This window comes from Cydia strobilella, chromosome 25 (assembly GCF_947568885.1).
Source record: "Cydia strobilella chromosome 25, ilCydStro3.1, whole genome shotgun sequence".
Lineage (NCBI taxonomy): Eukaryota > Metazoa > Arthropoda > Insecta > Lepidoptera > Tortricidae > Cydia > Cydia strobilella.
The window spans coordinates 3465089-3478826 of NC_086065.1; the positions used below are offsets into that span (position 1 = coordinate 3465089).

The following is a 13738-nucleotide window of genomic DNA, read 5'->3' on the forward strand; positions in this document are numbered from 1 at the left end:
CGTATACCCTATAATCCGTAATATGTGCCATAGGCGCGCAAGGCGCTTTTTCCATATAGCTTCAATTAGAAATCAACCTTGTAGACAACCGTCAATGTGGTACCTTTTGGTTGAAAACGTCTTCGATGATTTTGGCATGTTTAAATCATAACCCGCAACATGGCACTGATGGCACATCTAATATATGTATCCTCCTAGTCTACGGTGCGTGCAAGTGCAAATCAACGTACTAATTAATTGTGATTTAATTAAATTTGAAATTACGCGGACAGATCTTCGACAGAGACATCTGCCGGGCAGATCTGACAGACGCTTTTGCATCTGTATCTCTTTGACGCGCCCGCGATTTGTACAATATTTAACCCTTAAATGCATAATGATGTATATATGCATCGTATATTTGATGGTCCGTGGCTCAATATGCAGCTATCCAAAATATTATTCCCTCAATCTATACAACATGACATATCTATTTCAATTTATTAAAAAGTTATACAAAAAATCATGCATTTAAGGGTTAAACGCAAACAATGATTAAATGGCAAAAATAGTAAATTGTCCAATAAAACAGTCGAACGACATAACTTAAACACCATAAAGTGGGGTAATGTTTTTGAAAGATAAAGGTTAAATTATATGATACATTACATGGCGTTATCACATCACGCGATTTAGTTATGTTTTATGTTATCTCTACTACGATTAACTACGAAAACATGTTTATGTTTGCAAGATTTGTCACAGTATAGTTTTTGATTTCGGGTTTCGAAAAGGTTCAACAGATTACCTATCCCTATGATTAATGTTACCATACGTCAGGATTTCCCCTGACATATCAGGATTTTTGGACCTGGGAAAACACACAAAAAATTGGAACGAAGTAGAAAAATATGAACCAACTATACAATAGAAATATAGGCAAATTAATCAGTCAGGTAACCATAGCTTCTTTAACCTCTTAATTGTTTCTCCTTTATTAATGATTTATTATTACAATTTGAGGTCTAATAATCATCATTACTATTTTAAACCGGATATACCTATAATCTAGACTAGAGGATATGGCGCCCGGGGCAGTCACCAAATTTGCGCCCCCTGACGACAGACAAAAGTTGCCCTGCTGCTGCGTTTTGCCCATTTTGGCGCCCGGGGCATTTGCCCCCTCTGCCCCCCCCCCCCCTAGTTACGCCACTGCCTATAATTACTACTTCACAATAGCTGTAGTTATTCTTAATGAATACGCCCTCTAACCGGTTATACTAATTGCGAATGTCTGTTTACTTTACGCGCAATACGGTGCATCCTTTTTAATCATTCATGAAGTATTAACCCTGCATGTAATAAAAAATATTTGTTGAAATTTTAACTTTAATAGGTGTCAATAGAGTTGAATATCATATCCGCCATATACGGCGGTAAAGAGTTAAGGGGCCATGTGGGTGGACAAATTAGTAAAAACGTTTAATCTGAAATTTCTTTTTAATAATTTCCTCTTTGACTAAATACGAGTCTTCATCATAGTCATCGTGGTATGTGTAAGAATGATTTGATTAATATATTGTCATCCTATTTATTGTCTCATTACAATTTAGGTGTACATTATTTCTTTTCAAATTCTAATTACTTAAAAAATCTGACTTGAATTTATATTAATCTCATTTTGGATCTGCTGATTTTACTAGGTAACATTTAACTTGTATAACCGGTTAATTTTTGTAACCGGTTTAATTTTCTTGATATCCGCGACATCGAGCTGGCATTTTTTTAACTGAACTTTTTAATGCTACTTTTAATGGCTACTTTACACTACCGGCTATGATAGACAATGACTGGCGGGCACAATAGTGTAGAATACTTGGCAGTCCCCGCCAGTCATCGCCTATCATCGTCAATAATCGCCTGCGACCGATGTCGGTTTTTGGGGCACACATTAAAGGGAATCGCCGGGTGGTTGCGTATTGCACGATGATCTTGCCGATGATACTGTCAACGATCATCGCCGATAGTGTAGACGAGTCATAAAGACGACGGCAGCGAATTCTATTTTTTAGTTCCTGACAACTTGAAAGTACATACTTTCATTGCCTAGCATAGACATAGTATATACAAGTAGTTATAGACGCACCACCGAGCGACCGGGGGTAAGAGAAAGAATATTCATATAAAGTTTGGGTAGCATAGAATTTTTTCTTTTTCACATATAAATTTCGGTATTTCGCCATCGCCTCCTACCTATGATGCCACCCGGTCGGTGATTAGGACAAAGCATGGCACTATTTTCGCTTTCCTCTTATAGGAATCGCAATAAGACTATCTGTCTCTATCAAAGAGTGTCAGGCCCTTGTTGCCTACATAAACATAGTAATAATACTTACTAATAATTCTCAATTGAATAGCAAAACTGAAAAAACTAAGCATTCTTGTAAGCCATAAATCATCTCTTTCCAGACTGGCGAACATAATGAAAGAGATAGCGCTACTACCAGAGAATCTTCTTCGCATGCCGTCGGTCGGCCTAGTGAACCAATGGTACGAGCGCTCCTTCGCCGAGATCATTCAGTTCGAGAAGATGGACCCAGAGCAGAAGGTGCTTAGCGAGTGAGTATATATACCTCAAGAGTAGTGTTCACGGAAAGGCGTACAAATAAGTGTCATATAATATTAAGTTAGAAAAAATATAGCATTAACTGTCCGACCTCGTGGGCCGGCACAATTTATTGGATTCAAAAAATGATACAAAACTGGTTCAACGTGCAAACATGGAGATTTTATTGAGAATCGCCATTTTGTTTTCTTTTTTTTTTAATCTAAACCGAGCTGTTTGAGGTATCAATAAAAACTTGAAACAATACATATAACGCTCAAACATCCCGCCCGCCAAGAACAGTATGTTCTTCTTACCGCCCGCCATGACCTCACATCATACAGAAATATATAGAAGTACATACAGAACAAGGTTTAGGTACTAAAGTAACTAAACTAAGATAAGACAAAAAGAATTACTAAACTGAGATAACATCAATATATAACTTGAACTTTTAGCTAAAAAATTTAAACCAAAAACAATACAAGATACACTGTTCACCAGTCTATAATGAAGAGATCATGCACAACTTTGACAACAATCTATAGAGATAGAGATCACAGTGTAACTAAGGCAAGTTACATTGTATGCTAAACACTTGTTAACATTTACATATACCCGTACAAGGTGAGTAGGTATCATCAATCATCAGGGTTACAACCCCTTTTCACATCATAACATAAATGAAAATTAAAAAACACGTACAAGATAAGTATACCTATTACAATACTGATACAACTAGTAAGTACGCTCTTTTCTATCAGTCATTTTGAATAAATACACTTTTATAGTAACTAGTAGAATTTATAAGTATTAATAGGAACTTCCTTAACAACCTTGTAGGAACTTAATTAATTACCTAAAGTTATACAGTAGGTAACAGTATAAATCATTTGAATTTTGCAGAACCTTTTGGTTACCTAAACTGAACTTAACACTTATTATTATTAATAACATCTTAATCTTGCTCTGACTAGTAGCAAGATAATTATACAGGAAAAACAATAACTACATAAAAAATAATACTAGTTAGCAACAGGCAACACTATCAATTTGGAAACAGGTCTCACTAGGTTGGAATGTTTACATTTTAAAGTAACGACTCTAGTGACATTGTCTGGACCAGGGTGCTTTTCTTGTACTAACCCGTATAACCACTTCGAGGGCGGGAGATCATCCTCCTTGACTAACACTACGTCGCCTACCTGTGGCTCCGGGGTGACCTTAGTCCACTTGTACCTCTGATAGAGCGTTGTTAGGTACTCCTGAGACCATTTTCGCCAGAACTGCTGCATGAGCTTCTGGGTGAGCTGCCATCTATGTAAGGGGCTGATCTGAGAATCTTCATAGTTGCGATCTGGAGCGGTTACCAGAGCTTCGCCAACTAGAAAGTGTCCCGGGGTGAGTGGACTAGTGTCCACTTCATTTGACGGCAGCTGGTACATGGGCCTACTGTTTAGACAAGCCTCAGCCTGAACCAAAACTGTCGATAATTCCTCAAACGTGAGAGTGATGCCATCTAGGACTCGTTTCAAATGGTATTTAGTAGAGGCGACACCTGCCTCCCACAGTCCGCCGAAATTAGGAGCCCGGGGTGGAATAAAATGCCACTCAGTACCTTCATTCGCTAAGGCCTCGGCGACCTCTTTCATGACAGAAGACTCGCCCTGCTGGAAGAGGACCCGCAGTTCCTTGGATGCACCGACAAAGTTGGAGCCGTTGTCGCTCCAGATCTCCTTACAGGGTCCCCGACGTGCAACGAACCGTCTGTAAGCTGCTAAAAACCCTTCAGTGGTAAGTGAACTTACTGCCTCCAGGTGGATACAACGAGTTACCATACATACAAACAGTGCTATGTAACCTTTATAGCTTTTACAACCTCTACCTTTGGATATTCTGATATTTATAGGGCCTGCATAGTCGCACCCTGTGCGGTGGAACGCCCGAGCAACAGTAACCCTGGTACTGGGTAAATCAGCCATGAAGGGTTGAGTTTTGGTGGCTTTGTACTTAATGCATCTCACACATTTACTTAAAATATGCCTAATTAAGCTTTTGGCATTAACAATTAAAAACTTGGATCTCACATAATTTAGAGTAAGTTGGGGACCACCGTGGAGAGTCCTTGTGTGAGCGTCACTCACAATCAGCTTCGATAAGTGATGGTCATGAGGCATTATTATAGGATGCTTAACATTATAAGAATGATCGCTATGCTCAATCCTACCTCGAGTTCTCATAATGCCATCCTCGTCCATGAAGGGACACAATGATAAAATAATGCTTCTCCGAGGGATTGGATGAGAATTATTCAAGTTAGTTAACTCCCTAGGGAATGCGGAGAATTGACTTGCTTTGATACCTACCTTTAAGGCATTATCGAGCTCTCTTGCGGTCAGATAGGACGGAAACGATTCTCCTTTCAGTTTTTTACAAAATCTGAGACAGTAAGCTACTACTCTTACCGTCTTTGTTAAAGATGAGTATTTAGTCCAAACACTCAACTCTTCGGGTGGCTGATCAGGGGATAAAACTGTACATACGAGTACTTTCATGGGCTTGGCTTCCAGCTCAGTGGATACTGGCTCGGATGTTGGATGCTGGTAGTTAGGGTCTTGTAGCCATGCTGGGCCCTGGACCCACAACTCGAATTGGATGAAGTCGGAGGGTGACATACCTCGACTTGCACAGTCTGCAGGGTTACTGGTGGATTCTACATGCGCCCACTGATCATTGTTTAGTATGGATAGAATCTCAGTGACGCGATTGGCAACAAACGTTGTCCATCGGTTTGGCTCGCCTTGAAGCCATGCTAGGACTATAGTTGAGTCTGTCCACGCCCTACAGCGACTGACTGGAATGGATAGGATAGTGGATACTTCTGCCAGCAGTTTGGATAATAGTACTGCCCCGGAAAGTTCAAGACGGGGTATGGAGATTTGACGGATTGGACTGACCTTTGTTCGGGCTGCGACTAAATTAACGGAGACATTACCTTCATGATCCACCACCCGAAGGTATACGACTGCTGCGTAAGCGTCGTTGGAGGCGTCACAGTAGCCATGTAGCTGGATATCACTCGCGTCTTGCCTGATACCGACCCATCTTCGCATGATGAAGCTGTTGAGAGCCGGCAGCTGCTCCCGGAACTCGTTCCACTCCGTCAGCAAGTCGGAAGTTACTTCCTGGTCCCACGAGTGACCTGAAACCCACAGTTTTTGCATGTATATCTTGGCTCGGATTATGACTGGAGAAATCCATCCCAGTGGATCAAAGAGACGTGATATGTCAGACAAGATGTTTCGTTTGGTGACGGGGGTTGGCTGTGAAGGTAAGTTAACCTTGTAGTGAAATGAGTCGGTCTGATGATTCCACGACAAGCCCAGGATTTTGATCATGTCATCTAGTTTTATGACTTTATCAGAGCTAGTAACCGGGTGTGGATAAATTGTTTCCATCAATTCTTGGCTATTGCTTGCCCATTTTTGTAATTCAAACCCAGCTTTACTTAGCAAACTGACCATTTCCGAATAGATTTGTATAGCTTCATCCTCAGTCTCACACCCACTCATGAAATCATCCATATAGAAATCTGTCAGCACCCTTTCTGCAGCCAATGGATAATCTTTACCATCATCTTTAGCTACTTGCTGTAAACTTTTGACTGCAAGATAAGGAGCTGATGAGACCCCGAAAGTTACACGTAACATCCTGTAATCCTTTACAATGTCATCAGAACTCTCACGCCATAGCAGGCGTTGGAAATCAGTGTGTTTGTCCACGACTTTAACCTGCCTGTACATTTTTATAATATCCGCTATAAAGCAAATTGGATAAATACGCCATTTCATGATGATATGACGCAGTTCAGGTTGTAGTCGTGGACCAACCATGAGATCATCATTTAAAGACCTGCCGTTGACACCCTTAGAAGAGCAGTCGAAAACCATGCGAAACTTGGTTGTGGATTTGTCACTGCGAATCACGGCATGGTAAGGCATGTACACACAACCCGGTTTCACAGTTTCCCGCTGGTCTTGGATAAGTTCCATGTGATTTAGTGATAAATATTCATTAATCACTTTGGTATATTCCTGCTTTAGGAGTGGATTGCTATTCATCTTTTTCTCCAATGAGAGAAATCTCCTTAAAGCCACTTTCCGTGAATCCCCATATTGACATAATGGATCCTCATCACGGAACGGAAGACTAACAACATAGCAACCGGTACTGTCCCTAGTTGTAGTGGATGCATAATGCTCCTCACACGCTTGGTCCTCCTTAGACAACAAGGTGCGAGGCTGATCAGTTTCAATTTCCCAGAATTTACGGAGAGTGTCATTAATGGAGCTATCCAGAATATGTGCAGTTATAAAGCTATTAGAATGGTTACTCACTTGTGTTTTCCCTGACAGGATCCAGCCCAACGCGGTGTTTTGTGCTGTCAGGGTGGACGTCGGATTCCGTACAATACCATCTGTCAGGGTCTGTCCATACACCTCAGCACCCAGCAACATGTCTACATGGCCTGGAGTGTCATATCCTGGATCTGCCATCTTTAACTCCCTCAACTCTGGCCAATCACGAATCTCAACTTTCTGTGAAGGAATGGAATTAGTTGCCTGACTTACCACATATGCCTGAACGACACAACTAAAAGAGCTACAAGTGGATTGTATTTTGAATTGAACCTTGTGTTTAATTGGTTTTGGCAATGGGATTTTCTCCCCGCCCAGTCCTGAAGGATCAACCCTACCATTTGCAGGTATCTTGTGTAACTTGAGTAATTGTACAGTACGCTCAGTCACAAATGATAATTGTGCACCCTGGTCAAGAAATGCCCTAAGTGTATGACATATTCCCTTATTTTCTACCTTAACTAATGCCGTAGTTAACATTACCTCACTATTGGGCATACTAGAACCTTCAGCCGCATGAGCCACAATATTGCTAGGTACAGGTTCCTTCTGCTCTGACTTCTCATGGCTGCCTTCACGCTGTTTGCTGTGGATCTTTTCCCCTTCACTGACTCGGCTTGGCTGCACTGAAGGTGGATGCTCGCTGTCCAGATGCAGCAGGGAGTGGTGACGACGGCCGCAGCGCCTACATGATGTATCTCGCTTACACTGTGTTGCAGAATGCTTTACTCCGAAGCAATTGAAGCACAACGCCTTATTTTTGACAAAGTCCCGCCGTTGTTGTACGGAGTCCTGGCTAAACCGCTTACATTGATACAACAAGTGAGCCTCTGCACAGCATGGACAGGACACTGATGGTGCTGATGTAGTAACGCTGAACACTTTAGATCGATCTGTTTCTTTTGGTTTTATTTCTCTCTTGTTACTTGGCTCTAGGAACTCTAATGCTCTGAATCTGGATTCCAGGAACGTTGAAAATTCACTAAAGGTTGGTAGTGTGTCTGCATTCTCACTGATCTTGTGTTCCCATAGTTTCCGGGATTCCTGGTCAAGCTTCTGTATGATCAGGTGGATAATAATGAGATCCCAGGTTGAAATGTCAATATTCATGTTGGTGAGAGCACTTAAACATTCATTTGTTGTATCTAATATTTGTTTGATTCCATAAGAAGATGCTGCGGATAAGGTCTTTTGACTTGTTAATCGGTTGAGTATGCATGATGAGATGTAGCGAGTGTTGCTGTACCTTTTCTTTAATAAGGTCCAACATTGTTCATAATTTGCATCAGTTATGGGTGTGTGTCGTATTAATTGCTCTGCCTCACCTGTCAGATGACCTTTCAAATAATGGAGCTTTTGCACAGGTGCTAAACTTTGGTTGTTATTGATCACAGATTCGAATAAGTCATGAAAAGTAGGCCACTCTGCATACTTGCCGGAAAACACTGGGATAATAATTCTTGGTAGTTTCACTGCACTGGATACATTGGATTCATTTTGCGGATTATTGTGTGAGTGAACTGTGGGTGTTAACATTGTCGGCAAGTTTGATTGGGGTTTGATTTTGTCCAAGGCCTCTTTTAATTGACATTTATATTCGATGTATTTTTCTTCTACTCTGTCATAACTCTCACTTGTGAAATAAGTAATGTTGAGATCTTCGGATTGTAACAAAATAGCTTGATGGTTGTTCTCGAACGATTTCCAGTAGCCATCTAACAGTTCTAACCTCGTTTCTAAATATGTACTGGTGATCCGCGCCTTGGGCGATTTTTTGAGGTTAGAAGCGGCCTTGTCTATCTTCTCTTCTGTATTTTGTTGTAACTTTATGAAAGAGTCGACTTCCATTGTGATCTTGGTGAACTTTCACTGATTTTATTAAATTCCGGTTCGATTGGACCATGTCCGACCTCGTGGGCCGGCACAATTTATTGGATTCAAAAAATGATACAAAACTGGTTCAACGTGCAAACATGGAGATTTTATTGAGAATCGCCATTTTGTTTTCTTTTTTTTTTAATCTAAACCGAGCTGTTTGAGGTATCAATAAAAACTTGAAACAATACATATAACGCTCAAACATTAACTTGGATCAAAACGACGAAATCCGCAGTCTACTTTACGATTTTTTTAACCCTCCACCAACCCCCCCGAAATTTAAAATAAATTGTGGACGCTTTCCTGTTCGCTGAAAAAAAAAACAACTTTATATAACCATTTTTTCTTCTTATCATCTAATTCCAATAGGTCTCTACGAAGCTTGAGTAACTACACATTTAGCATCGCCGGCTCCCCAGCTATAAACAACCGGCAATAATAGTGGTGTTATAAGTGTGTTATCGGCCTTTAAGGTGGAAGTACGCTCTGTTCTTGAAGGTTTGAAGGTCGTATCGGTCCGGCAATACCGCGGGCGACAGTTCATTCCACTTAGCTGTGCGAGGCAGGAAACTGAAGAAACGCACAGAATAATCCTTAAAGAAATCGCTTACTAATAAATACTTTCCATTTTTAGATTCTGCGAGAGACTAGTCCACGTCCGAAACCGGCATGCGGACGTAGTCCAAACCATGGCCCAAGGAGTTTTAGAACTGAAGGAATCACATGAAGTAGACTGTGGGGTAGAGCACTCCATACAATACTTCCTCGACCGGTTCTATATGAGCCGCATCTCTATCAGGATGCTGATCAACCAACACAGTGAGTACCATCAGACCAAGTGTCTCTGTCTAACATGACTGTCTCTCGCCTCTCTAACTCGTTGTACCATCAGACCATGGCCCAAGGAGTCCTAGAGCTGAAGGAATCACATGAAGAAGACTGTGGGGTGGAGCACTCCATACAATACTTCCTCGACCGGTTCTATATGAGCCGCATCTCTATCAGGATGCTGATCAACCAACACAGTGAGTACCATCAGACCACGTGTCTCTGTCTAACATGACTCTGTCTCTCGCCTCTTTAACTCGTTGTACCATCAGACCATGGCCCAAGGAGTCCTAGAGCTGAAGGAATCACATGAAGTAGACTGTGGGGTGGAGCACTCCATACAATACTTCCTCTACCGGTTCTATATGAGCCGCATCTCTATCAGGATGCTGATCAACCAACACAGTGAGTACCATCGGACCACGTGTCTCTGTCTAACATGACTCTGTCTCTCGCCCCTCTTAACTCGTTGTACCATCAGACCATGGCCCAAGGAGTCCTAGAGCTGAAGGAATCACATGAAGTAGACTGTGGGGTGGAGCACTCCATACAATACTTCCTCGACCGGTTCTATATGAGCCGCATCTCTATCAGGATGCTGATCAACCAACACAGTGAGTACCATCAGACCACGGGTCTCTGTCTAACATGACTCTGTCTCTCGCCTCTCTAACTCGTTGTACCATCAGACCATGGCCCAAGGAGTCCTAGAGCTGAAGGAATCACATGAAGAAGACTGTGGGGTGGAGCACTCCATACAATACTTCCTCGACCGGTTCTATATGAGCCGCATCTCTATCAGGATGCTGATCAACCAACACAGTAAGTACATTTACAATTTAAAATGTTTTGATTTGGTTTTGTTCGCGGGCCGAAGTTTGGATAATCTTGCATTAGAGACATAGGGCTATACATAATTTTGCTGCCAGAAGCTCTCTCTACTTCTATGTACTGAGGTTCATTGGGGCAAACTTAGTTCTGCAGCATATGCAGTGAGGTGATACAAACAGCTAACAAACGTAGAGACGGCTAGGCTGGTATACTTTAGTTACATCCACATTGTTATGTCGTATGGAATTCTTTTGTGGGGCAAAGCGGCAGACATTTATGGTGTTATTCATAATCGTTACTGGCCTGAATTAGCTATGAATCGTTTGTCTTTATCTGTCACTTTGACTTATGTATTTTCAAGAAAGGGATAAAACATAATTTAACTAAATCAGGTCCGTAAAGTTTTATGAATAATGGGGTTAGACTATATATGTGCTGTAAAGGCGAGCTGTACGTTCTATTTACGAACTGGAAGCTCGAGTATCCCTAAGAGAGAAATTCAAAGATTATTACCGTTGCATCTCAACTACATAATAAATGTACACAGTACTTGTATTATTGATAAAGAAAATATTTCATTCACCCTAAGACTTAGGTAACTTCAAACGATGACAGGAAATTTCTCTTTCCAGCAATCCTCTTTGGCGAACAACCAGTAGGCGCTAAACAGGCGTCGGTGAACGGCATCGGAAATGGGGGGCGACACATCGGGTGCATCGATCCCGCGTGCGACGTCGTGGATGTCGTGCGGGACGCGTACGAGAACGCGAGGTTCCTCTGCGACAGATACTACCTGGCGTCACCGGAATTAGTACTTCTTCAATGTGGAGGTATGTACAACTGGATTACATTATTTGTCTTTTCTATTGAACTCCACTTTAAATAGGTAATACTTTTTTTGTTTTAGTCCCCAGTGAGCGCCCCATGCCCGTAGTATACGTGCCCTCCCATCTCTACCACATGCTTTTCGAGCTATTCAAGAATGCCATGAGGGCCACCATGGAGAGTCACGAGAGCAGCCCGCCGCCTATCACTGTCAACATTGTGCCGGGGAAAGAAGATGTTTCTGTCAAGGTTTGTTATCGACCTTCGAAATTACGCTATACAATTTGCAGGACCACAGAAGAAAAACTACATTGGCGTGAGTCTGAAAATAATCAATTATATTATGATAGTCAAAAATCATAAAATATACCCTTACTCTTTGATATTTATTTCACCCAAAACCTACCAAGAATCATACGTATACAATTGTGCGCGTGCAATAGAGATAGCAACAGACGGGTCAATGTACGAAAATCTATCTGGAACAGGGATCGGATACCGGTATTTTTTGTATGGGAATGGGAACAAAACCGGTTTTTTTCGTTCTTAGTAATTTTTCATTTTTAATTGGGAAATCTAATAATAATGCGAAGTCATTACCTTAAAACATAGCTGAGTCGTTCATAAAATAATTCGAAATATTTGGTTATTTATTTCGAAGTTTTTGCCAAAAACCGGTTCCGATCGCTGATCTGGAAAGCGTCTCTTCTTTAAAGGTACATATATTCTTATTTAACGGTTTTTATTTTATTTCAGATGTCAGATCTCGGCGGTGGCATACCCCGCAGCGTGTCGGATCTCCTATTCAAGTACATGTACAGCACAGCGCCGCATCCTTCTAAGTCGGACTCTCACACCGTACCGCTGGCCGGTGAGTTACATTTAAGGATTGCTAAACCCACTAAAGGCCACTTGCACCATTTACTAACCCGGGGTTAAAAATGGTGGAGTTATCATGGTTACAATTTGACACTGGATTAACGGGTTAACCTCGGGCTAGTGGTATGGTGCAAGTGGCGCTAAGGGGGTGTGGGGTGGACACTAGCGTTTCCCAATCATCGGCGTTTAGTCAACTCTATGGCTGCTTGATCCTCTCCTATATCCTTTTGTTTTTTTTTTGTTTTTTTTTTTTAAAACACTTAGAACTAGGTATACAATATTTTTGCCAAACTGAAGACAGTTTGTTGGCGAATAGTGCGCTCTCACTTTTATGTGTACTTTCTTGAACTACATACAGAGTATAGAACATTGAGATGACACATCTGGTATCGCATGATAAAACTGACGCCTCGCAAAAGTCACAACGGTCACAGGGCCGCCCGTACCCTAGCGAGGGCCCCGAGGCCATACATTTGACACTATATTAACTATTGAAAAAAAAAAACCGCAACGTTCGCGCAACTCGCAAACAGTATTTACTTACAGAATAATTCTAACCTTGTTTGAGTTAAAGGATTGTTTTAAATACATGTTACGTAATTTTAGAAACATATCCAATAATATGTATTGTTTGTTACACAGGTTACGGATACGGGCTGCCTATATCACGGCTGTACGCGCGGTATTTTCACGGGGACTTGACTCTCATGTCCTGCGAAGGTTACGGCACGGACGCCGTCATCTACCTAAAGGTATTAAATAAATAAATAAATATTATAGGACATTCTTACACAGATTGACTAAGTCCCACAGTAAGCCCAAGGAGGCTTGTGTTATGGGTACTCAGACAACGATATATATAATATATAAATACTTAAATACATAGGAACAAATATCTGTGCTCATCACACAAATAAATGCCCTTACCGGGATTCGAACCCAGGACCATCGGCTTCACAGGCAGGGTCACTACCCACTAGGCCAGATCGGTCGTCGTATTACAATTTTTTAAAATGTTACTGCTGCTGGCGGATGTGTGGCGTGACGAGAATGGATAGGATAAGGAATGAGTATATAAGAGCATTGAGGATATAATAAGATAGAGCGGTACTGTCATAGTAAAGTTTGTAACCACTTTAAATTCACTGCCATCTATCGACATACTTTAAAACTAAAAATGAAGATTTATAAAAATACGTTAAAATGTATTTAAATACGGATAAATGATTTTTTTATTTGCATTAATTATTTTTATATGATTTTGACCCATGTTCTTTCACTGGTATGCGTTTAAACTATAAATAACAAACGAAACAGTCAACGCCCTCTATACGAGAGTAGGCCAAAGTTAGTGGCGCCATCTGATCGAGAATCAAATTTTCGTGATTTTCGAGGCACGTTTTTTCCTTAGACTGTATCCATCTATTACGAAGTTATATCTATCTTTGATAAGAGGAAGCCTGAAAGTTGCACCCATAACAAAAAAAGTAACGGC

General features: G+C 41.2%; 1 protein-coding gene across 1 annotated transcript in view; it reads left to right on the forward strand.

Annotated features, from left to right (window-relative positions):
- The window catches only part of LOC134752927 (pyruvate dehydrogenase (acetyl-transferring) kinase, mitochondrial), a 56492-nt gene that overhangs the window by 37832 nt on the left and 4922 nt on the right, over nucleotides 1–13738 (forward strand). The window contains exons 3-8 of the mRNA XM_063688710.1: nucleotides 2449–2598; nucleotides 9515–9699; nucleotides 11172–11369; nucleotides 11447–11613; nucleotides 12121–12235; nucleotides 12886–12995. Coding sequence (XP_063544780.1) covers nucleotides 2449–2598; nucleotides 9515–9699; nucleotides 11172–11369; nucleotides 11447–11613; nucleotides 12121–12235; nucleotides 12886–12995 — 925 coding nt within the window. The remainder of the gene's footprint in view (nucleotides 1–2448; nucleotides 2599–9514; nucleotides 9700–11171; nucleotides 11370–11446; nucleotides 11614–12120; nucleotides 12236–12885; nucleotides 12996–13738) is intronic.